Genomic DNA, 24,504 nt, shown 5'->3' with positions numbered 1-24,504 from the left:
TGCTTAAACATTATAACAAAATTGTCTATCTTTTACTTTGTTTACTATAAATTCTCAGATTATAGGCTATTATTAAAACATACATAGGTCCCTTAGCTTTTCTATATACTTTCTATTTGGTTTTAGTGCTTTAAGTTTACACCGAAAGCGTTTTTCCATCCCAATTTTAACTATTATTTTTTTACACTTTTTGGGGTTGCAATGTACCAAAAATGTCCCGACTCCCGAGTTTGGGAAACAGTGGGCTAGGCTACACTTTAGTGATAGCGAGTGCTGAAACTAACTGTCCTCTGTCATGAACACTGAACTTCACATAATACATTTTCATCAACGACTTGTTCCCACCCTTTCTGTACCACCCAAGGAAACTCGAAAGAAAAGGATCCGGCTCTGGTCAAGTTCTGCGTGCAGCAGGGGAGCAGAAAATGGCTGCACATAAAAACGGGAGTTTGATACATATAATAAATAGAGCCAGTGTATACTTCAAAAACGGCAGCTACCGAAAGAGAATTTTATTGACCTCTCTGAAACCTGTTCAGTGTCAGAGGCGAACAGTCTCCAGCATCGGCGATAGGAACACGAACTTGACACCGCACTTGAGCTCAAATCTCGCTGGATGGTCATACAAGGAGTTATACGAATTGTCTGTGAAAGATCCGGAAACATTTTGGGGATCAATTGCTAAAGAGAGGCTTACATGGAATAAGCCATTCGATCAAGTGAGGGACTGCGAAATTACTAGTGGGAAAATCAATTGGTTTCTTGGGGGACAGTTGAACGTTTCTGGTAAGAATTGCCATCCCCTATTATTATTATTATTATTGGCTACACTGTAAATATTTACTACCCCATTGCATAACAGCATTTACTCAGTATTCTACATAGACTGGAAGTGCGTGCTCAAGCCTTATTTTCGTCTAGGATTAAGTTGATATTGTTTTTGTTTGTGTGGATCTTGTTCAGGTTTGCGAACTATGTTTAATGTACATTATGCTTACTGGACAGCCCCCCGAATACTGGACAGTAAGTTACATTAGTTTATCCATTCATCCATTTAATTGGCAGTGAATTGTTTGGATGTGCATGTTGCCAAGCATCCTGACAGAGTCGCCCTGGTCTGGGAGAGGGATGAACCTGGGACGGAGGTAAAGATCACCTATAGGTAAGTTCATGCCTATGCAAGGACCTTCGACAGGGTGGGGGACTATTATAACGTAACGCTTATCTTGGAAAGCTTGAGATATGATGTAGATGAGAGTTATCTGAATGAACGTGTCCACATCATTCAGCAGAGGAGCTGAAATCTATACTGATCTGTGCAACAGAGTAGGAGGTATAAAACCAACATACTTCACATTCCACACCGGTGTTAACCAGAGATGATTGCCTCCAGATGTAGGATCTTAATTTGAGCCAGTTTGCTACAGCATGAAAATAATCCTGCGGCAACAGGAAATGTGAATTATTAACCTCAAATACACTACAGGTTGAAAATGTGCAGGACGTTTTCCTGCAACAGGGTAATCAAATTAAGATCCTACATCTGTATCCTGTAAAAACATAATCTTGTCCTCTGTCAAGTATCCATGTTAGGTTCTGTTTTTTTTAGGTTATGCTATACTGTAAAGGGTAGGAGGAAACATGGCAGAGATTCAGCAGTGATATCTAAATATTTACAATATTCCAAATTGTTCTCTAGATATGCACAGTGAGATGTTCAGCTGTGCCAAAGAAGAACTGGATAAGAACCATGTTCTGGATATGCATGGATATATTGTTAACTTTAATGTTGTATAGTACATAAAGAGCATAACATTTAACCTTTATTGATACAAGGAATACCAATTGATACCAGAGTCTCTTTTTCAATGATGTCCTGTGTTACAACAATCAGCAAATCATGAAGGCTTAAATACTCCCATTACAATTTGCATTATGAATGAGACACCATATGTACTTTATTGTTGATGAGACTAAATCATAAGGAAGTGCTGTTGAAATTGCAAAATAATTTTTGGTTGGGTGTCACAGTTATGGTGTAAGGTGGTAGTGTGAGATTTCAAAATGAGGCCTTTCTGCAATAACGACTAAAGCTGCTTCCTGGATCAGAATGTAAACAGGAAGTTGTGGGGTGTCCAACTGAACGTTCACTAGACATGAAACTGAAAGTGTACTGGAAGGTAATTTCAGTGCTCCCAAAAATTATTAATCAGAGTTATCCATTGTTCAGTGCCTCAAAGAAGCCTCAAAGTCACTAATATACATCTTCCTATATGGATTGCAAGGAGTAGGGATTCAAAGTAGTTCTCAAAGACTCTCATCTTACAACAAAATACTTATTCGGCTATCACCATAGGAGAACCCTTTTGGGTTCCATGTAGAACCCTCTGTGGAAAAGCTTCTAAATAGAACCCAAAAAGGTTCTACCTGGAACCAAAAATGGTTCTTCAAATCCTTCTCCTATGGAGACAGCCGAAGAACCCTTTTAGGTTCTAGATAGCACCTTTTTTCCCTAAGAGTGTACACTTCAGATAGTGTTTGATGGAATCAATACAGAATACATACCTTTACTAACTTACATACGCAACAATATTTGAGGTAACTGCTGCTCCAAGTAATAACTTCTGTCTGAACTTTATACAACTTTTCTAAAGGGAGCTACTTGAGACTACCTGCCGCCTAGCCAACACCCTGAAGAGGCATGGGGTCAACAAAGGTGACCGGGTGGCCATTTATATGCCAGTGTCGCCCATCGCCGTGGCTGCCATGCTTGCGTGCGCTCGTATCGGTGCTGTGCACACGGTGGTGTTTGCTGGGTTCAGCTCAGAGGCCCTGGCTGGGAGGATTCAAGATGGTGAGTGATACTGGGCCTGGACTCATGTTTGACTGAGATGAACTCTTTAGAAATGTTAGGTCACAATTTTTTATTTATTTTATTTCACCTTTATTTAACCAGGTAGGCCAGTTGAGAACAAGTTCTCATTTACAACTGCGACCTGGCCAAGATAAAGCAACGCAGTGTGACAAAAACAACAACACAGAGTTACACATAAACAAATGTACAGTCAATAACACAAAAGAAAAGAAAAATAGAAAAATCTATGTACAGTGGGTGCAAATGTAGAAGAGTAGGGAGGTAGGCAATAAATAGGCCCTAGAGGCGAAAATAATTACAATATAGCATTAATACTGGAGTGAATAATGCATTTCAAGCACGTTTGTGTTTTGTATACAGATGCTCCCTTTAAAGCCCAAACATGACATTTGAATGGTTGACTGAACACAAGGGAAGGGCACAAGGTCATTTCAATTGTGCATGCATGCAGCTATTCAAGTTAAAATAAAAATGAGAGATTTTCGAGGTTATCTGTAATCATACAAAGCTGACATAATACTTAAGCTTTGCGCCTTTAAATAAAGCGTAATCATAGAGTTTACAGGAATTTCAGCTTTTCTATTCAAAGGCACAGGATAAATGTCTGATAGTTAAACAGGATATAGTTCCAATGGCCATGACCCCTAAAATGGCTTGAATGAATGGCTGCCAAGTTCTCAGCACTCCCAAGTGAGTCATTATGCATAGAGCAATGTCAGATTTTTAAAATTGAACATGCTCTTGGCCATTGTTTCTGGGATACACCAGTCATCAAGTTTCCTCCCCTTTTTTCCAACTTAACTCCAGTGAGAAACGAACCTGTTTTACTCAAACGCTCCTAACATCATGAGACTAGGCAAGGGTTGTTTAAATTCAAGCTGCATTTTGCGGTCAGACAGAAACCAGGCCAATTTAGAAAGATCAAACACAAGGCCAGCAGTTTAGGACACAAACTGAAGGATGAGACAGAAAACTAGGAGCAACATGTCATCTCAAACCTTTATAACATGTACAGTACAGTACTGAGTGTACAAAACATTAGGAACACCTGCTCTTTCCATGACATAAACTGACCAGGTGAATCCAGGTGAAAGCTATGACCCTTTATTGATGTCACTTGTTAAATCCACTTCATGAAGGGGAGGAGACAGGTTAAATAAGGACATTTAAGCCTTGAGACATGGATTGTGTGTGTGCGCCATTCAGAGGGTGAATGGGCAAGGCAAAAGATTTAAGTGCCTTTGAATGGGGTATGGTGGTAGGTGCCAGGCGCACAGGTTTGAGTGTGTCAAGAATTGCAGCACTGTTGTGTTTTTTACCTTAAACAGTTTCCTGTGTATATCAAGAATGGTCCACCACCCAAAGGACATCCAGCCAACTTGACACAGCTGTGGGAAGCATTGGAGTCAACGTGGGCCAGCATCCCTGTAGAAAGCTTGTAGAGTCCATGTCCTGACGAATTGAGGCTGTTCTGAGGGCAAAATGGGGTGGAACTCAATATTTGGAAGGTGTTCCTAATGTTTTGTACACTCAGTGTATACCTCAAACAGAACCAACAGATAGCAATTAGGCCTATTGACATCTTGAAATTGTGATAAGCTGCTTGCATTTTCTCAAAGTACTTAATATTCTCAGTTAGACTGTGTAGGGATGTGTCCGCATGATCTCAGATCTCTCAGACTGTGTTCCCCATCTCCCTGCAGCCCAGTGTAAAGCTGTAATCACGTGTAACCAAGGTGTGAGGGGAGGCCGGTTCATAGACCTGAAACCTACAGTAGATGCTGCAGTGAAGAACTGCCCCACTGTCCAACATGTGTTTGTGGCCCAGAGGACCACTAACCCAACTCCCATGGGCAAACTAGACATCCCATTGGAGGAGGTAAAACTTGTTCTTCATACTTTTCATTGTGTCATGGAGAAGGTAATAATGAGTCTGAGTAGCGGGACAAGCCAGTGGCAGTCCTGTCACGGGATCAGTTTGCATTGCAGCCAAGCTCTGCTCACAGATGAAGTGGTGAACTGAAAGAACCGTTTTGCGATGTTATCTGTCATGTTAATATCTGTTATGAAAGATCTATTTATTTGTCTGTCATTTCATCTGCCATTGTCACTGACGAGCTTAAACACCTTGAGGTGTTTTGTTTTCAAGAACAACCTGTGTACAGTACCATTGAACAAAGTACATAGACAGACCTACTAGGAGAGTAGCGTGATGACATAGCACACATTTAACTTGAAGCAAATCAAGTGTAATTCCACTGCATTTAGCTGCATTTAGTAATTCCACTGCAAGAAACATTCATATCACCAAACCATATCTCCAGTCTCCCACTCTTTTCCTCTCTGTCTCAGGCGATGGCCAGTGAGTCTGCACAGTGTGCTCCAGAACCTATGGGCAGTGAGGAGATGCTTTTTATGCTCCACACGTCAGGCAGTACAGGCAAGCCCAAGGGCATTGTCCACACACAGGCTGGCTATCTGCTCTATGCTGCACTGACTCACCAGGTATGTCTTCAGTTAACCCCTCTACGGAATACTTCTTACTTCAGAGAAGCAAATGCAGGTATGGTGCCTTCCTTAAAATGGTGATGTGGCAGAAAATATGCATTTGTTTAGCTGATATATTCAACCAACTATAAAAGGAGGAGGAAGGCCCAATTACTGTGTTGTCTGAGAATGTTTTGATGAGGGCTACAGAAAGGGGGCTACAGACAGGGTAGTTTGAACAATATAAATATTCTGCCACATGGTTTGGCATAGCTTAGATCAGAACAATGAATTCAGTGTTCCCCTTTTGTGAGAGAAGCCCCATTCCATATTCTGGGTCAAAATTAGCCCCCTTTGACTGACAAATAAAAACATCTGTTTTCTCCCTGCTTTTCGATGCTGGTGAGCATGTTGTGCTTGGTGGGATTTACAGACACAAAGCTTACATGATGTTAGTGATAATAATAGAATGAAAACACAGCTATGAATCTGCACGAGATGTGCTGCTAATTTCTAAGTAGCTTACCAGCTCAGACTCAAACAGACGTTTGGCAATTGCTCGCACTGTCTCTTTTTGGCATGTTGGCTGTTTAGATTCAAATAACAGACAAAGCTGCTTTATATCTGTATCCCCCTGAAACAGACTGGGCCTCTTGGGACCATGCCAAAGAGAGACCTGTTGCTGTTGCCAGGCTGTTAAGCAGTTCTGCTCAGAGAACTATCAATGTGGCAGCCATGTTGTTTGGGAAAGCATGTATACAGAATTAGTCAGAATTTCGCAATCTTGTAATTTTGATGATTTCGTTGTCTGGAAAAGTACAGCATTGCTCAATGGACCTTGTCTCTAACCTTACGTGTTCTTGTTCTTGCAGTATGTCTTCGACTACCATCCGGGCGATGTGTTTGGCTGTGTGGCAGACATTGGCTGGGTGACTGGTCATAGCTATGTGGTGTATGGTCCTCTGTGTAATGGTGCCACCACTGTCCTCTTTGAGAGCACTCCTGTGTACCCAGACCCCGGTGAGCTATAACAGTACAAGTACAAGGGCTGCACCCTGACAATATCTGATTGACATGATCATCCACTATTAATCATTAAGATGTGTCTACAACTGTTACATTGAGACAGAGGATACTTTGGCAGGAGACTTTGACATCAAGCATCAAAGTTTGTCCTGTCTTTTCTGGTGCTTTTTACTCACTTTACCAGAGGTCATAGAATTATACAGGTCGTATCCACAGAGAGATAGCCAGGTGACTTGTTACCAGCTGGGTGGGTGTCACAGCTTTTGGCAGTATTGGAATACTTATTCACTGGGCTGGGGGCAATAAGGGCCAAAAATCATTATTGTTTTTGATTCTATTTTTATAGACAAGTTAGAAGTTCTATATTATTTATGCATGTGTTAAGACGTCCTGTTGCTATGTGTGCTAGAACTAATGTATAACTATTACCGTAATACGCAATATGTTTCTTTCTATAACACCGCGGATAACTTGTATATGTAGTGCTTGGAACAACAAGAAAACCTTAGAAATGTGAATAAAGTGGATCACTGTAGTTGTAACTGGCTTCGTTGGCATTTCTCCAGTGTTGAGTGACTCATTAACTGTCTTGATGACAATTTTATTCTTTGCTTATTACCGTGGCTTGTTGACTGAAGGAGTGCTTCAAAGTGTTATAAGTTAATTGTTAAGGTTTGCTGTAAACTTTGTAGTGATATGACATTGGCCAATGCCCTCTATAGCCTTGGCATAATAGTACATTTCCTGTTCTTGTTTCTGTGTCACTATTTAGTGGTTTATGGAAACAGGAAGGATATATTTTGCTGATATTTGCGTGCGTGTCTATTCCTTTACCATAATGACCATGTGTCTTCTTTGTTCCCTCAGGGCGATACTGGGAAACAGTGCAGCGACTGGGCATTAACCAGTTCTACGGTGCTCCCACTGCCATCAGGCTGCTGCTGAAATATGAGGAGAGCTGGGTAAAAAAGTACGACAGGTCCTCCCTCAAGACCCTTGGCTCTGGTGAGAGACTAGATCAGTGCCCCTTGCATAATAATTTGCCAATGAGCACACAGTTGATCCTACCAGATTAATTAAATAACTGATCAACTGTTCTGTGTGCAATTGAGTTGCGTGTGGCTCAGTTGGTAGAGCATGGCGCTTGCAACGCCAGGGTTGTGGGTTCATTCCCCACGGGGGGACCAGGATGAATATGTATGAACTTTCCAATTTGTAAGTCGCTCTGGATAAGAGCGTCAGCTAAATGACTTAAAATGTAAATGTAAATAGCTGCAACTCAATTACAAATTCAAAGTCAGTGGCTTTGCGCATTATGGAAACTTGACTTGATTCCAGTGATTCCTGTCAGTGTTACAATGACCTTAATAAACAATTCATTTTCAGAGTTCTTGGCTATAGCCATCATCACATTCATAGGCCAACATTATCATAAGTCATATCAGTTCAAAGCATTTCGTATCTTTATTATTATTGTCTTATTACTGACATACTCTATCAGTAAAAAGGTAGCCCATTATCTAAATAATACAGAATGTTTATGCCTAGAGTACATTTCACAATATCTTAAACTAGCTCTGAGTGTGCCCAGAGCTGGGTGTACTGTATTGAATGTACCTGTCTTGCAGTGGGGGAGCCTATCAATCACGAGGCATGGGAGTGGTTCTACAACGTGGTGGGAGATGGAAGATGCCCCCTAGTGGATACATGGTGGCAGACAGGTAACATCAGGGCGGCTGAATGTCTTGGCCAAGGTTGTCTGATGTGGTAAATGCTTCAACTTTAAATTGCCTTAGCTTAATTGTGCGTTATAAAATCTCCTCAGTCTTTTAAAGAGTCTAACATTTTTTATTGCACTACCATGTAGGACATCATAATACACTACATTACATGACATGGAACAAAGGGCTTATCAAAGGCATATAAAATCAGGTCAAGTTATGTTTGTAAGAAGGAGGAGACAATCATGACTTGAAAAGCAAGCTTATTTTGTGCATCAAATGAATGCTAACGCCTGTGCTCTGATGTTGCATGCTGGTGGAGGAGAAAGCTCTGCCTCTAAGGCGCATCTTGATTTGTTATGGTGGTTTCTGTGCTGATCTAGACAATAAGTCTGTCTGATACTCTGTTTATTGGTGGCTTAACCCTAATTTGCAATTAGCACAAGGTACATCTGCACTGAAAATGAATTAAAATAATCCCTCCCTCACCCCCAACACACTTACCCCCTTCTCCCCCAACCGCCAGCGGGAGGAGGCTCTCCAGTGAGGGCCTGGCAGGAGTGAAGTGGGGAGGGTCATGACCTAATTCCTCAAAAATCACTTTCTGGGGTTTTCTCCATGGGCGTATGTGCTAAGTCTTTTGAGGGGGGCTGGAGAGTGGGGTTCTTCCAAAGGCTTAATATCAAAATGAAGTGTAATTTTCTTGTACAGTACTGCAATTCCTTTTTTATTAAGGTGATTATCACTTATTACTAATTTGCCATAGCCACAGGGGTTCAACCCTCACCCCTCTTCCCCATCAGCAAAACATAGACAATCTGTAGTGCAGCCAGACTTAGGTCAAATGCAGTACATATCAACTACTCTCCAATATGTCAGCTGCACATCCCTTTAACCCTCCTTATTGCACTTCTCCATGCATCTCCTCTCTCCCTCTCTGTCCCCAGAGACGGGAGGTGTGTGTATTGCTCCAAGGCCAGCTGAAGAGGGTGCTGAAATTGTTCCGGCCATGGCCATGAGGCCCTTCTTTGGCATTCAGCCTGTTCTCATGGAGGAGAAGGTGATCTGTCTGTGCTGAATTCAAATCAATTCAACTGTCTTGCTTTTTCAGAATGAAATGGTCAATTTGTATTTTTTTTAAACAGATTTTACTTAAGAGAAAACTTAAGAGAAAAATATCAAATGTATTTGTTCTATGTTCATCATTAAGGCACAACCTTAAATGTTTTACCTTCCATTTTTGTGAATCAAGTCCTTGTGAAATGTAGTCAGTTGTATTACCGCATTCTCCTCTGACGGCATTCTGGGACTTTGGAGTCTCGTTCTTCAGAAGCCATAAAAAGTATAACAATTCAAGCTGGACCATGTCCAACTGCTCCAAGGAAATTCCACTCTTCCCCTCCTCAACTGTGTGACCTCGTTCTCCGTTCAAAAGTTGAAAACAGGTTAACAATCACAAGGCCCGTGGGCGGAATACCAGGGTGCATTCTCAAAGCATGCACAGACCAGCTGGCTAGTGTCTTCACAGACATTTTCAACCGTTACTTGTCCCAGTCTGTAATCACAACATGTTTCAAGCTGACCACCCTCGTCCCGGTTCCCAAGAGCTCCAAGGTAACCTGCCTAAATGACTACCACCCTGTAGCACTCAGATCTGTAATTATGAAGTGCTTTGAAGGCTGGTCATGACACACATCAACACCATCATCCCAGACACCCTAGACCCACTCCAATTTGCATACCGCACCAACAGATCCATAGATGACACAATCTCAATTGCACTTCACACTGCCCTCTCCCACCTGGACATGAGGGGAAATAACAATGGGAGAATGCTGTCAATAGACTACAGCTCAGAGTTCAATACCATAGTTCCCTCCAAGCTCATCACCAAGCTAGGGACCCTGGGACTGAACCCCTCCCTCTGCTACTGGATCCTATACTTCCTGGCGGGTCGGCCCCAGGTGATGAAGGTAGGCATCAACACCATCGCCACGCTGACCGTAAACACGGGGGCCCCTCAGGGGTGTGTGCTTAGTTCCATCTTGTACTCCCTGTTCACCCATGACTGCGTGGCCACGCATGACTCCAACACCATTATCAAGTTTGCTGATGACATGACGGTGGAGTCCTGATCACCAAAGACGATGAGTCAGCCTACAGGGAGGAGGTCAGAGACTTGGCAGTGTGGTGCGAGGACGACAACCTCTCCCTCAATGTCAGTAAGACCAAGGAGCTGACCGTGGACTATAGTACAAAGAGGGGAAAGCACGCCCCCATCCATATTGACGGAGCTGTTGTGGAGCAGGTCAAGAGCTTCAAGTTTATTGGCGTACACCTCACTAAGGACTTCACATGGTCCACACACACACGCACAGTTGTGAAAAGGGCATGGCAGCGCCTCTTCCCCCTCAAGAGGCTGAAAATATTTGGCACGGGTCCTAGAATCCTCCAAAAGTTCTACAGCTGCACCATCGAGAGCATCGTGACTGTCTGCATCACCGCTTGGTATGACAAATGCACCGCCATTGACCGCAAAGTGCCACAGAGGGTGGTAGAGACATCCCAGTACATTCCGGGCCAAGCTCCATGACATCGAGGACCCCTATACCAGGCGGTGTCAGAGGAATCCCTGAAAAATTGCCAAAGACTCCAGCCACCCAAGTCATAGACTATTCATTCTGCTACCGCTTCTACCCCCAAGCCATAAGACTGCTATAGCCAGACTTCTAAATAGTAAATTAAATGGTACCAGAACTATCTGCACTGACTCTATCTTGCACTGACCCTACGCACACCCACTAGACTATATATACACACCATATATACATTCACTCACACACACTACCTTGACACGCCCACACATTCACACACTACATACGCACACACAACACAAACACACGTACACATTACACACACACTCACACACTTTTACACTCATCATTTGCTGCTGCTGCTCTGTTATGTATTTTACTCTTATTATTATTATCTATCGTGACGCCTAGTCACTTTACCCTGCCTTCATGTACATATCTACCTCATACCTCTTCACATTGACCTGGTATTGGTACTCCCTGTATATAGCTCCACATTGATCTGGTACTGGTACTCCCTGTATATAGCTCCACATTGACCTGGTATTGGTACTCCCTGTATATAGCTCTACATTGACCTGGTACTGGTACTCCCTGTATATAGCTCCACATTGATCTGGTACTGGTACTCCCTGTATATAGCTCCACATTGACCTGGTATTGGTACTCCCTGTATATAGCTCCACATTGATCTGGTACTGGTACTCCCTGTATATAGCTCCACGTTGACCTGGTACTGGTACTCCCTGTATATAGCTCCACATTGACCTGGTATTGGTACTCCCTGTATATAGCTCCACATTGATCTGGTACTCCCTGTATATAGCTCCACATTGACCTGGTATTGGTACTCCCTGTATATAGCTCTACATTGACATGGTATTGGTACTCCCTGTATATAGCTCCATTCTAGTGCATTTTATTACTATTTAATTTGTATCATTATTTTAAAACTCTGCCTCGTTGGGAAGGGCTCGTAAGCAAGCATTTCACGGTAAACACCAGTTGTGTTTGGCGCATGTGACAAATAAAATTAGATTTTGATTTGAACTGGTCTTTTAAAGCACTAAGTACTGTACGTTAGACGCTAATTGTGGGACAGTGAAATGATGAAAAGGCAGTGTGTATCTGGGGATCTCTCTGGAGCTGTTAACCCCCCCCCCCCCCCCCCTCAGTATTACATGTGGAGCCACTAGTTAGTCCCAGTCTTTTCAGCTTTAGAACAGAGAGACATAAGGACAGAGATATCTTTCAGTCCAGAAATCCCTCCAGCTTGAACCAACGTGTCCCTGTGGTAGATGGGTCACACCCGCCTTAACGCCTTTCACATTGCAATTAAAACTAACCAGCATATGCTTCCCTTTCCTTGATTAACATATTTACAGGGCTTTGTTGGAGTGGTAACCTGACCTCGAAACTTAATTTCCCCTCTCCGTGTCTTTTACTAGTAATTTCAGTAAACAGTAAATCTACACGCAGTACTGTATAACCTGCATGCACTGAATTTCTATGTATTGTTGTTATTTATGTGTTTTACTGTAGAGGTTGATCTTTATGAACAGACACATTCTTATTGTTATTATTGTTGTGACATGCTTGCTGCATGATTTTTTTCTAAATGCACTTGTAATGTTTGTGTTTACATTCTATACTGATTAGTTTTATTAATTCCAATGTTTTAATGTGAGAGAACCTAATAAATTATTAAAATGTTTGATAAATTTTCCTTTTATCACCAACAGGGTAAGCCTATATCAGGAAATGATGTCAGTGGAGCCCTTTGTATTGGCCAACCATGGCCTGGAATGGCACGGACCATCTTTGGGGACCACAAGAGATTTGTGGATGCATACTTCAAACCATATCCTGGTGAGTTGGCCTAATTCCGTTTCCCTGTAAGCTCCTCTCTATTTTTTAAATATTTTTTATTTCACCTTTATTTAACCAGGTAGGCCAGTTGAGAACAAGTTCTCATTTACAACTGTGGGTCAAGATAAAGGTCAAGATAAAGCAAATCAGTGTGACAAAAAAAACAACACAGAGTTACACATAAACAAACGTACAGTCAATAACACAAAATAAAATAAAAATAGAAAAATCTATGTACAGTGGGTGCAAATGTAGAAGAGTAGGGAGGTAGGCAATAAATAGGTCCTAGAGGCGAAAATAATTACAATTTAGCATTTATACTGGAGTGATAGATGTGCAGATGATGATGTGCAAGTAGAGATACTGGGGTGCAAAATAGCAAGAGTGTAAGTAATAATATGGGGATGAGGTAGTTGGGTGTGCTATTTACAGATTGGCTGTGTACAGGTACAGTGATCAGTAAGCTGCTCAGACAGCTGATGCTTAAAGTTAAGGAGGGAGATATAAGACTCCAGCTTCAGAGATTTTTGCAATTCGTTCCAGTCATTGGCAGCAGAGAACTGTAAGGAAAGGCGGCCAAAGGAAGTGTTGGCCCCGGGGACGACCAGTGCAATATACCTCCTGGAGCGCGTGCTACGGGTGGGTGTTGCTATGGTGACCAGTGAGCTAAGGTGGAGCTTTACCTAGCAAAGACTTATAGATGACCTGGAGCCAGTGGGTTTGGCGACAGATATGTAGTGAGGGCCAGCCAAGAGAGCATACAGGTTGCAGTGGTGGTATATGGGGCTTTGATGACAAAACAGATGGCACTGTGATAGACTACATCCAGTTTGCTGAATAGAGTGTTGGGGGCTATTTTGTAAATGACATCACCGAAGTCAAGGATCGGTAGGATAGTCATTTTTACGAGGGTATGTTTGGTGGCATGAGTGAAGGAGGCTTTGTTGCAAAATAGGAAGCCGATTCTAGATTTAATTTTGGATTGGGGATGCTTAATGTGAGTCTGGAAAGAGAGTTTACAGCCTAACCAGACACCTAGGTATTTGTAGTTGTCCACATATTCTAGGTCAGAACCGTCCAGAGTAGTGATGCTGGACGGGCGGCAGGGTGCAGGCAGCAATCGGTTGAAGAGCATGCATTTAGTTTTACTAGCATTTAAAAGCAGTTGGAGGCCACGGAATGAGTGTTGTATGGCATTGAAGCTTGTTTGGAGGTTTGTTAGCACAGTGTCCAAAGAAGGGCCAGATGTATACAGAATGGTGTCATCTGCGTAGAGGTGGATCAGAGAATCACCAGCAGCAAGAGCGACATCATTGATATATACAGAGAAGAGTCGGCCCGAGAATTGAACCCTGTGGCACCCCCATAGAGACTGACAGAGGTCCAGACAACAGGCCCTCTGATTTGACACACTGAACTTTATCTGAGAAGTAGTTGGTGAACCAGGCGAGGCAGTCATTTGAGATGCCAAGGCTATTGAGTCTGCCGATAAGAATGTGGTGATTGACAGAGTCGAAAGCCTTGGCCAGGTCGATGAAGATGGCTGCACAGTACTGCCTTTTATCGATGGCGGTTATGATATCGTTTAGGACCTTGAGCGTAGCTGAGGTGCACCCATGAACAGCTCGGAAACCAGATTGCATAGTGGAGAAGGTACGGTGGGATTCGAAATGGTCGGTGATCTGTTTATTAACTTGGCTTTCAAAGATTTTAGAAAGGCAGGGCAGGATGGATTTAGGTCTATAGCAGTTTGGGTCTAGAGTGTCTTCCCCTTTGAAGAGGGGGATGACCGCAGCACCTTTCCAATCTTTGGGGATCTCAGACGATACGAAAGAGAGGTTGAATAGGCTAGTAATAGAGGTTGCAACAATTTTGGCGGATCATTTTAGAAAGAGAGGGTCCAGATTGTCTAGCCCAGCTGATTTGTAGGGATCCAGACTTTGCAGTTCTTTTAGAACATCAGCTGTCTGGATTTGGGTGAAGGAGAAACGGGGGGTGGGGGGTTGGGCAAGTTGCTGCAGGGTGTGCTGAGATGTTGGGTAGGGGTAGCCAGGTGGAAAGCATGGCCAGCCATGGAAAAATGCTTATTGAAATGATTATGATTATTGTAGATTTATCGGTGGTGACAGTGTTTCCTATCCTCAGTCCAGTGTGCAGCTGGGAGGAGGTGCTCTTATTCTCCATGGACTGTACAGTGTCCCAAAACTTTTTGGAATTAGTGCTACAGGAAGCAAATCTGTTTGAAAAAGCTAGCCTTAGCTTTCCTAACTGACTGAGTATATTGGTTCCTGACTTCCCTGAAAAGTTGCATACCACGTGGGCTACTCGATGCTCATGCAGAACGCCACAGGATGTTTTTGTGCTGGTCCAGGGCAGTCAAGTCTGGGATGAACCAAGGGCTATATCTGTTCTTAGTTCTACATTTTTTGAATGGGGCATGCTTATTTAAGAAGGAGAGAAAAGCACTTTTGAAGAGCAACCAGGCATCCTCTACTGACAGGATGAGGTTAATATCCTTCCAGGATACCCGGGCCAGGTCGATTAGAAAGGCCTGCTCGCTGAAGTGTTTCAGCGAGCGTTTGACAGTGATGAGGGGTGGTCGTTTGACCGCGGACCCAGTACGCACACAAGCAATGAGGCAGTGATCGCTGAGATCCTGGTTGAAGACAGGAGAGGTGTATTTAAAGGGCAGGTTGGTCAGGATGATATCTAAGAGGGTGCCCATGGTTACGGATTTAGGGTTGTACCTGGTAGGTTCCTTGATGATTTGTGTGAGATTGAGGGCATCTAGCTTAGATTGTAGGATGGCCGGGGTGTTAAGCATGTCCCAGTTTAGGTCACCTAACAGTACGAACTCTGAAGACAGATGGGGGGCGATCAATTCACATATGGTGTCCAGGGCACTACTGGAGCACTATAACAAGCAGCAACGGTGAGAGACTTGTTTCTGGAAAGGTGGATTTTTAAAAGTAGCTCGAATTGTTTGGGCACAGACCTGGATAGTATGACAGAACTCTGCAGGCTATCTCTGCAGTAGATTGCAACTCCGCCCCCTTTGGCAGTTCTATCTTGTCGGAAAATGTTATAGTTAGCGATGGAAATTTCTGGATTTTGTGTGACCTTCTTAAGCCTGGATTCAGACACGGCTAGGACATCCGGGTTTGCGGAGTGTGCCAAAGCAGTGAATAAAACAAACGTAGGGAGGAGGCTTCTAATGTTAACATGCATGAAACGGGGCCTCCCGGGTGGCGCAGTGGTCTAGGGCACTGCATCGCAGTGCTAGCTGCGCCACCAGAGTCTCTGGGTTCGCGCCCAGGCTCTGTCGCAGCCGGCCGCGACCGGGAGGTCCGTGGGGCGACGCACAATTGGCCTAGCGTCGTCCGGGTTAGGGAGGGTTAGGCCGGTAGGGATATCCTTGTCTCATCGCGCTCCAGCGACTCCTGTGGCGGGCCGGTCGCAGTGCGCGCTAACCAAGGGGGCCAGGTACACGGTGTTTCCTCCGACACATTGGTGCGGCTGGCTTCCGGGTTGGAGGCGCGCTGTGTTAAGAAGCAGTGCGGGGGTTGGGTTGTGGGTTGTTGGGTTGTGTTGGGTTGGGTTGTGCTTCGGAGGACGCATGGCTTTCGACCTTCGTCTCTCCCGAGCCCGTACGGGAGTTGTAGCGATGAGACAAGATAGTAATTACTAGCGATTGGATACCACGAAAATTGGGGAGAAAAGAAGGAAACATTTAAAATAAATAAATAAATGTAAAAATAAATTAAAACATGCATGAAACCAATGCTTTTAACGTTACAGAAGTCTATAGCTATAGAAAATAGTTTTCGTGAATTCAATATGAAAATGGTAGATAGCAATCTACAGTGGCAAAGAGGAGGTGAGGGCCCTGGTGGAGTGGTGCTAGGAAAATAACCTCTCCCTCAACGTCAACATAACTAAGGAGATGATCGTGGACTTCAGGAGACAGCAGAGAGAGCACGACCCCATCCACATTGACGGGGCAGCAGTTGAGAGGGTGAAAATTGTCAAGTTCCTCGGTGTGCACATCATTGACAACCTGAAATGGTAAATTTCACACAGACAGTTTGGTGAAGAAGGCGCAACAGCGCCTCTTCAACCTCAGGAGGCTGAAGAAATTTGGCTTGGCACCCCAAGACCCTCACAATATTTTACAGATGCACCATTGAGAGCATCATGTCGGGCTGTATAACCGCCTGGTACGGCAATTGCACCGTCCGCAACCGCAGGGATCTCCAGAGGGGGGTGCGGTCAGCCCAACACATCACTGAGGGGAACACTGCCTGCCCTCCAGGACATCTACAGCACCCGGTGTCACAGGAAGGCCAAAAAGATAATCAAAAACCTCAGCCACCCGAGCCACTACCTGTTCACCCAGCCACCATTTAAAATGCGGAGACAGTACAGGTGCATCAAAGCTGGGACCGAGAGACTGAAAAACAGCTTCTATCTCCAGGCCATCAGACTGTTAAATAGTCACCACTAGCCAGCTACCACCCGGTACTCTACCCTACACCTCAAGGTCATTGAACACTGGTCACTTTAATAATGTTCACATACTGTTTTACCCACTTCATATGTAAACTCAGCAAAAAAAGAAACGTCCTCTCACTGTCAACTGCGTTTATTTTCAGCAAACTTAACATGTGTAAATATTTGTATGAACATAACAAGATTCAACAACTGAGACATAAACTGAACAAGTTCCACAGACATGACTAACAGAAATGGAATAATGTGTCCCTGAACAAAGGGGGGGGGGGGTAAAAATCAACAGTAACAGTCAGTATCTGGAGTGGCCACTAGCTGCATTAAGTACTGCAGTGCATCTCCTCGTCGTGGACTGCACCAGATTTGCCAGTTCTTGCTGTGAGATGTTACCCCACTCTTCCACCACGGCACCTGCAAGTTCCAGGACATTTCTGTGGGGAATGGCCCTAGCCCTCACCCTCCAATCCAACAGGTCCCAGAGAAGCTCAATGGGATTGAGATCCGGGTTCTTCGCTGGCCATGGCAGAACACTGACATTTCTGTCTTGCAGGAAATCACACACAGAATGAGCAGTATGGCTGGTGGCATTGTCATGCTGGAGGGTCATGTCAGGATGAGCCTGCAGGAAGGGTACCACATGAGGGAGGAGGATGTCTTCCCTGTAACGCACAGTGTTGAGATTGCCTGCAATGACAATAAGCTCAGTCCAATGACGCTGTGACACAGCGCCCCAGACCATGACAGACCCTCCACCTCCAAATCGATCCCGCTCCAGAGTACAGGCCTCGGTGTAATGCTCATTCCTTTGACGATAAACGCTAATCTGACCATCACCCCATGTGAGACAAAACCGCGACTCGTCAGTGAAGAGCACTTTTTGCCAGTCCTGTCTGGTCCAGCGATGGTGGGTTTGTGCCAATAGGCGACGTTGTTGCCGGTGATGTCTGGTGAGGACCTGTCTTACAACAGGCCTACAAGCCCTCAGTCCAGCCTCTCTCAGCCTATTGCGGACAGTTTGAGCACTAATGGAGGGATTGTGCGTTACTGGTGTAACTCGGGCAGTTGTTTTTGCCATCCTATACCTGTTGCGCAGGTGTGATTTTCGGATGTACTGATCCGGTGTTGTTACATGTGGTCTGCAACTGCGAGGACGATCAGCTGCCCGTCCTGTCTCCCTGTAGCGCTGTCTTAGGCGTCTCACAGTACGGACATTGCAATTTATTGCCCTGGCCACATCTGCAGTCCTCATGCCTCCTTGCAGCATGCCTAAGGCACATTCACGCAGATGAGCAGGGACCCTGGGCATCTTTCTTTTGGTGTTTTCAGAGTCAGTAGAAAGGCCTCTTTAGAGACCTAAGTTTTCATAACTGTGACCTTAATTGCCTACTGTCTGTAAGCTGTTAGTGTCAAAAAGACCGTTCCACAGGTGCATGTTCATTAATTGTTGATAGTTCATTGAACAAGCATGGGAAACAGTGTTTAAACCTTTTACAATGAAGATCTGGATTTTTATGAATTATCTTTGAAAGACAGGGTCCTGAAAAAGGGACATTTATTTTTTTGCTGAGTTTATATACTTTATTTTAGTCTAGGCTCATCCTATATAACTACTGCTTTACACACCTTTATTTATTACTCAGTATATACAGTATATTTATATTTTGGATTCATTGTTAATTCTGATATTTCTTAATTCCTTTATTTAAATTTGTGTGTATTGTTTTGTATTGTTCGGTATTACTGCCTTGTTGGAGCTAGAAACATAAGCATTTCGCTGCACCTGCGAATAACATCTGCAAATATGTGTACGTGACCAATCAAATTTGATTTGGATTTGATTTGTGATAGCAGGGCTAAAAAATAATACCAGTATATTTGTCTAACATGGCCAACAGTGTTGACAATGTTATTTAGATAACGATTACTGAGAGACCTTAGGTCACTGTTTATTACCCAAGGGTGAGCTTTGGAGTTGATTCTATTCCAGGTCTTTACTTCACTGGGGATGGAGCATATCGGTCTAAAGAAGGCTACTATCAGATAACTGGGCGTATGGATGATGTTATCAACATTAGTGGCCACCGATTGGGTACTGCTGAAATTGAGGATGCCCTGGTAAGAACTAACACACCTAGCCTATTTGTTACATGAATGGCAGCTATATGTTCAGTTGACTGACTAATAAAATCAATATCATGATTATGTGAAAGAGTCACTGTACTGTTGTTGTCAATGGGGATTTCTTATACATTTCTTGAATGGTTGTCTTCTGTCTTTTAGGATGAACACCCAGCAGTTCCTGAGACTGCGGTGATTGGTATTTCCCATGATATCAAAGGAGAGGGTAAGAATAAGAATATAGACATACAGTGCAAAACCTCTATCATCCCACATTAACACGCACAATACACATTTTTTACAGTATGTATGTGAATTGGATATTTCTGGAGCTTTGAAATGGCTTCTAAACCGTTGAATAACAGTACACCAGGAAATGGAAAGCTTCTTAGCTTTGAGTCAACTCTCTCCTTGAATCTAGCCACTGTTACCCTTTAGTGGAATAGGCACTAGCCTTCAGGTGTGTCAATACTAGTGTAATATATGTGGTGTTCTTCATGAGATTAAACCAACCCACATACTAACCAAAAGAAGATCAAGATTGCTAAAACTACATATGTATATATCTATGTACACTGAAATTACATATGTATATATCTATGTACACTGAAATGACATATGTGTACATCTATATGACTATCAAGTGCGTTGAAGTTTATTTACAACTTGCAATTAATTCATAGTTATTGGCACATTCTATCAACGCTTTGTTGCATGTTTTCCTTCCCTTGTACAACAGTTCCCTTTGCCTTTGTGGTTTTGAAAGAAGACCCTTCCCTGAACCACACAGCAGTCGTTAAAGAGCTGAGAGGCCTGGTGGCCACTAAGATAGCAAAATATGCCGTCCCTGACCACTTTCTGGTGAGGATATTCATGCTGCTTGTGGTTACTAAACTGTGCATTTATGTTAGTATGTAAAACTGCTGTTGTTGAAGATCCTAGTATATGCCCTGAACCAGACAGCAGTCGTTAAAGATCTGAGAGGTCTGGGGCCACTAAGATAACAAACAAAGTATGCTGTCCCCGACCACTTTCTGGTGAGGACATTCACACTGTTTGTGGTTACTAAACTGTGCATTCCTGTTATTCAAGGCAGTATGTAAAATTGCTATTGTTGAAGATCCTATTATATGGAAATGGCATTTGTTTTAAACTAATAATAGATGGTTTCTTTCATCTATCTGTCATTTGACCTCTTTCAGGTAGTGAAGAGACTTCCCAAGACACGCTCTGGGAAGATCATGAGGAGAATCCTGCGGAAGGTGGCTATGGAGCAGACAGGAGACCTGGGCGATGTGTCCACTCTGGATGACCCATCTGTTGTCTCAGAGATCATCAAGGCCTATGCTCAGTACAAGAGCCTGACATCTCAGAAAAAATAATGAAGTAGGCTTTATCACTGCTAAGACGTTGTGTTGGCAACTTGGCACTGGTCACTTGAGTAACAGCTCACTTCACTCACTCCATTCTGAATTTTATACTGTGCTGAAGCTGAGTTAGTTTTATGACCACAGTCCTTCAGTTGGTCACTATGTATGGCTCATTTATATAAGACACAAGACACTCAAGATACACAGTACACCCCTTTCTTTCCCTTAAGAATCATTATCATAAGGTTATCTCTCATGAGAGATGAAGATTATCAAACGCACAGTATTTTTTAACTTTGTTTTTTTTAAAGAGCCACACCGATTGGCACGGGTGTTTTTCTGTTGCTCATTAGAAAAACAAGATTTCAGTCTGGGATGTATGTTTCCTGACCGTTGTTCAACCCATGTTAGTAGGCCAATGGACATTTTAAAATCAAAACACAACCTTCATTTATTTACCTGTTGTGATGCACGGATGTTCCAAACTCTGTTTTAGAAGAGACTGACTTTATGAACAAAATTATCAGATTTACACTTGGTAGTCAATTTTGACGCTAGAATAACTGTTTCTTACTCATATAGATGCCACATATGCAGTTTTCAAAGGGATTCTTGCTTTTTAAAGGCAGTTCTCTTTAAAGCTGCAATATGCAAGTCTAAGAAGTGGTAGATCTGTTCTTTGTGCGCTATTTCTATGCTTCCCCTTCTTAAATTTCGTTTTTGGGTCTTTTAACTTTCAGTTTTGTACACCAGCTTCAAACAGCTGAAAATACAATATATTTTTTATGAAAAATATATTTCACAGGGGTTTGATGGTAAAATTACTCTACACTATACCTGCTTGTTTTGTCACATCAACTGAAATTAGGCGAACAATTAGAATTTTAGCAACCAGGAAATGGCAAAGCGATTTCTGCATAGTACATCATTTAAATATTTAGAAAAGGTGCTGTAATGAATTATGAATAATTCATCCAGAATAATGGTGTTTTATATATGTTATCTTTATAAAGGTCCCATTTAAACAAATGTTAAATTGCTCAAGGACGTGTTCACTTGATTGAAACATTTACTTGATAATTAACTTTTTTTCCAGATTCATTCTTTATAATATCAATGCCATCTTGAAATTATAACAGAATTAATTGACTTTACGTTGTAAATTCTTACAAAAAATAAAGCAACTAACAAAAATGAGCACTGTTTTTTTGCCTTGTCAATTGCTGTTGTATATGTATCGCATATATACGGAATAAAATATCTAAGAACTATTTTGCAGTCTTTATTAGTGATTATATTAATTGAAATAAACAATCCTTTTTGTTCAGCAATTCCATGACATTAAATGTTTTACAGTTACACATATGCAGTGGAGGAAACGACTTCTCCGCAACAAAACAACTCCAGTCCTTGCTGGTATAAATAAATATCTGCAATCTGCATGCCAACCATTTGATCTCAATCAGTTTCATGAAAATATACATTTAGATCTTCTTATTTAGTTATTTACAGTGTTGTGCGAATTTTTGAGCAGATAATGTAAACAAACTCTAGCATACCGGTGTTTTGTTTCAATCAATGGACACATTTTGCGGAGTGGTGCGCGCTGTTGAGTTGTGGCCCCAGAGAAATGTGACAATTTGCACAATCATCATAAAACAGCCTTTCTTAAAGTAAAGTATGGGTCGCGGACCAGTTAATGGTGGGTCGCGACGTGTCAGTGTAAATGTATAATTGTTTCATTAATTACAGGAATTGATTTGGCCAAGTGCATCTGCGCTCTCTGTTCAGTGCGCTTTCTGCTTAAGCAGCGGTCTCTGCTCAGTTTGGCAGCTGCGCGAGAGGGAGATGCCAGTGTGCTTCGCGGTTTACCGGATCTTTTTTTCTGCAGTTTTCTTGAAGATTACTCCGCGACACACACGATGCAGCGCTGTGGTTCAAGCGGCAGATTATGCGCTGTCAGCCACTGACTTGTCATTCCCACACCGCTGTCATCAAATGGATGCTAGCTACAAAATCAGACTGAGCTCAATTGTCATGGAACGCATATACAGCGACGAGTTTCTCTCTCTTTCATACACACTTATAACGAGGAGCGTCCACAATGTGTTTTGTGTGTGGAAGTGGTTAGTAATGAGTCTCGCATAACGAACAAATTAATAAAACATCCACAGCATGATGGTAAACCGAGGAAGTTATTTCAGAACAGGGCAGAATGCTTCAGGAAACAGTGCCTCGACAGTGGAAAAGTAAGTCAGCTAGCAAGGCATTGTTGTCATTTTATAGCAGGTGATGATAAGCAGAAATAAGGGAGTACTAACTAACTCTCATAGTAGTAGATGTGAGTTTCTCTTTCAAACAATCCCCTGGCCTTGTACACAGCTAATAGCTAACATTCGCCAAAGCAAGCTAGCTACTGATAGTGCAACCCTAAGTAACAGTACAGATGAAGATGAAAAATAATCAGGCCTACAGTACATCTTACTGTAGAAATTATTGTTGAAAACTAGTCTAGGCTGGAACTGTTGCTGTTAAAATACAATAATAATAACTGGAATAAACTGATTGACGCAAGATGCTATTTTAGGCAAACACACACAGTTCTGGGTTGCTCATCTACAACAGGAAGCGGTCTCCTGTCTGACTGAGAAAGCAGTAGATGTTCTGGTCCAGTTTGGCACCACATACCTATGTGAGTCAGGGTTCTCAACTCTGACATACTTAAAAAACAAGTACAGAAACAGTTTAAAGGCTGAGCATGACCTCTGTGTTGCACTGTTAAAAACAGCCCAGAATAGGCATGTTGCTGTTAAAATACAAATACATATTTTTTTATTCTGAACTGGAATAAACTGATTGATCACATCACACAGATATAGACCAGAAAAGGACTGTGTGTGATGTGATCAATCAGTTTATTCCAGTTCAGAATAAAAAATATGTATTGTATTTTAACAGCAACACTTCCAACCTAGACTTTCTTTCAACAATAATTTCTACAGTAGGCCTGATCATTTTTCATCTGTACTGTTACTTAGGGTTGCACTATCAAAAAGCCTGTGTGTGTGTTCTGTTATTCATCTGTGTGATGTGATCAATCCGTTTATTCCAGTTCAGAATGAAAATTATTTGTATTTTAACAGCAACAGTTCCAACCTAGACAGATATGTAAGTGTTTTAATTGGGGAAAATAAACATTAATAGATATTTATATGGATATTTAATTTAATTGTTATTTGTTTTTGTTTACAGTCGTGGCCAAAAGTTTTGAGAATGACACAAATATTAATTTCCACAATGTTTGCTGCTTCAGTGTCTTTAGATATTTTTGTCAGATGTTACTATGGAATACTGAAGTATAATTACAAGCATTTCATAAGTGTCAAAGGCTTTTATTGACAATTACATGAAGTTGATGCAAAGAGTCGATATTTGCAGTGTTGACCCTTCTTTTTCAAGACCTCTGCAATCCGCCCTGGCATGCAATTAACTTCTGGGCCACATCCGGACTGATGGCAGCCCATTCTTGCATAATCAATGCTTGGAGTTTGTCAGAATATGTGGGTTTTTGTTTGTCCACAAGTTCTCAATAGGATTAAGGTCTGGTGAGTTTCCTGGCCTTGGACCCAAAATATCGATGTTTTGTTCCCCGAGCCACTTAGTTATCACTTTTGCCTTATGGCAAGGTCCTCCATCATGCTGGAAAAGGCATTGTTCGTCATCAAACTGTTCCTGAATGGTTGGGAGAAGTTGCTCTCGGAGGATGTGTTGGTACCATTCTTTATTCATGGCTGTGTTCTTAGGCAAAATCGTGAGTGAGCCCACTCCCTTGGCTGAGAAGCAACCCCACACATGAATGGTCTCAGGATGCTTTACTGTTGGCATGACACAGGACTGATGGTAGCGCTCACCTTGTCTTCTCTGGACAAGCTTTT

General features: G+C 42.5%; 1 protein-coding gene and 1 long non-coding RNA gene across 3 annotated transcripts in view; one reads left to right on the top strand and one right to left on the bottom strand.

Annotated features, from left to right (window-relative positions):
* Positions 1–284: 284 nt before the first annotated feature.
* LOC139562304 (acetyl-coenzyme A synthetase 2-like, mitochondrial) lies at positions 285–21,840 on the top strand. 2 transcript variants are annotated; one of them, XM_071379891.1, is made up of 14 exons: positions 285–786; positions 1,066–1,162; positions 2,655–2,854; positions 4,579–4,754; positions 5,228–5,380; positions 6,235–6,382; positions 7,256–7,393; positions 8,017–8,109; positions 9,057–9,169; positions 12,446–12,572; positions 19,069–19,196; positions 19,362–19,425; positions 19,939–20,060; positions 20,402–21,840. In XM_071379891.1, exons 1-14 carry the CDS (start codon positions 426–428, stop codon positions 20,579–20,581), a joined length of 2,100 nt encoding a protein of 699 aa, XP_071235992.1. In that variant the 5' UTR covers positions 285–425; the 3' UTR covers positions 20,582–21,840. The 2 variants fall into 2 exon arrangements, with proteins under 2 accessions (XP_071235992.1, XP_071235993.1); XM_071379892.1 differs by lacking the exon at positions 1,066–1,162 and having other exon boundaries at positions 648–786.
* Positions 2,921–24,504, bottom strand: part of LOC139562316 (uncharacterized) — a 31,573-nt gene continuing 9,989 nt past the window's right edge. Inside the window, exon 3 of the long non-coding RNA XR_011672341.1 lies at positions 2,921–4,346. This is a non-coding gene — a long non-coding RNA (uncharacterized lncRNA). The remainder of the gene's footprint in view (positions 4,347–24,504) is intronic.

Source organism: Salvelinus alpinus, chromosome 32, assembly GCF_045679555.1.
Source record: "Salvelinus alpinus chromosome 32, SLU_Salpinus.1, whole genome shotgun sequence".
NCBI classification, from domain to species: Eukaryota; Metazoa; Chordata; class Actinopteri; order Salmoniformes; family Salmonidae; genus Salvelinus; species Salvelinus alpinus.
The sequence above is the reverse complement of the archived record's forward strand: the minus strand, read 5'-3'. Positions and strand labels throughout refer to the sequence as shown.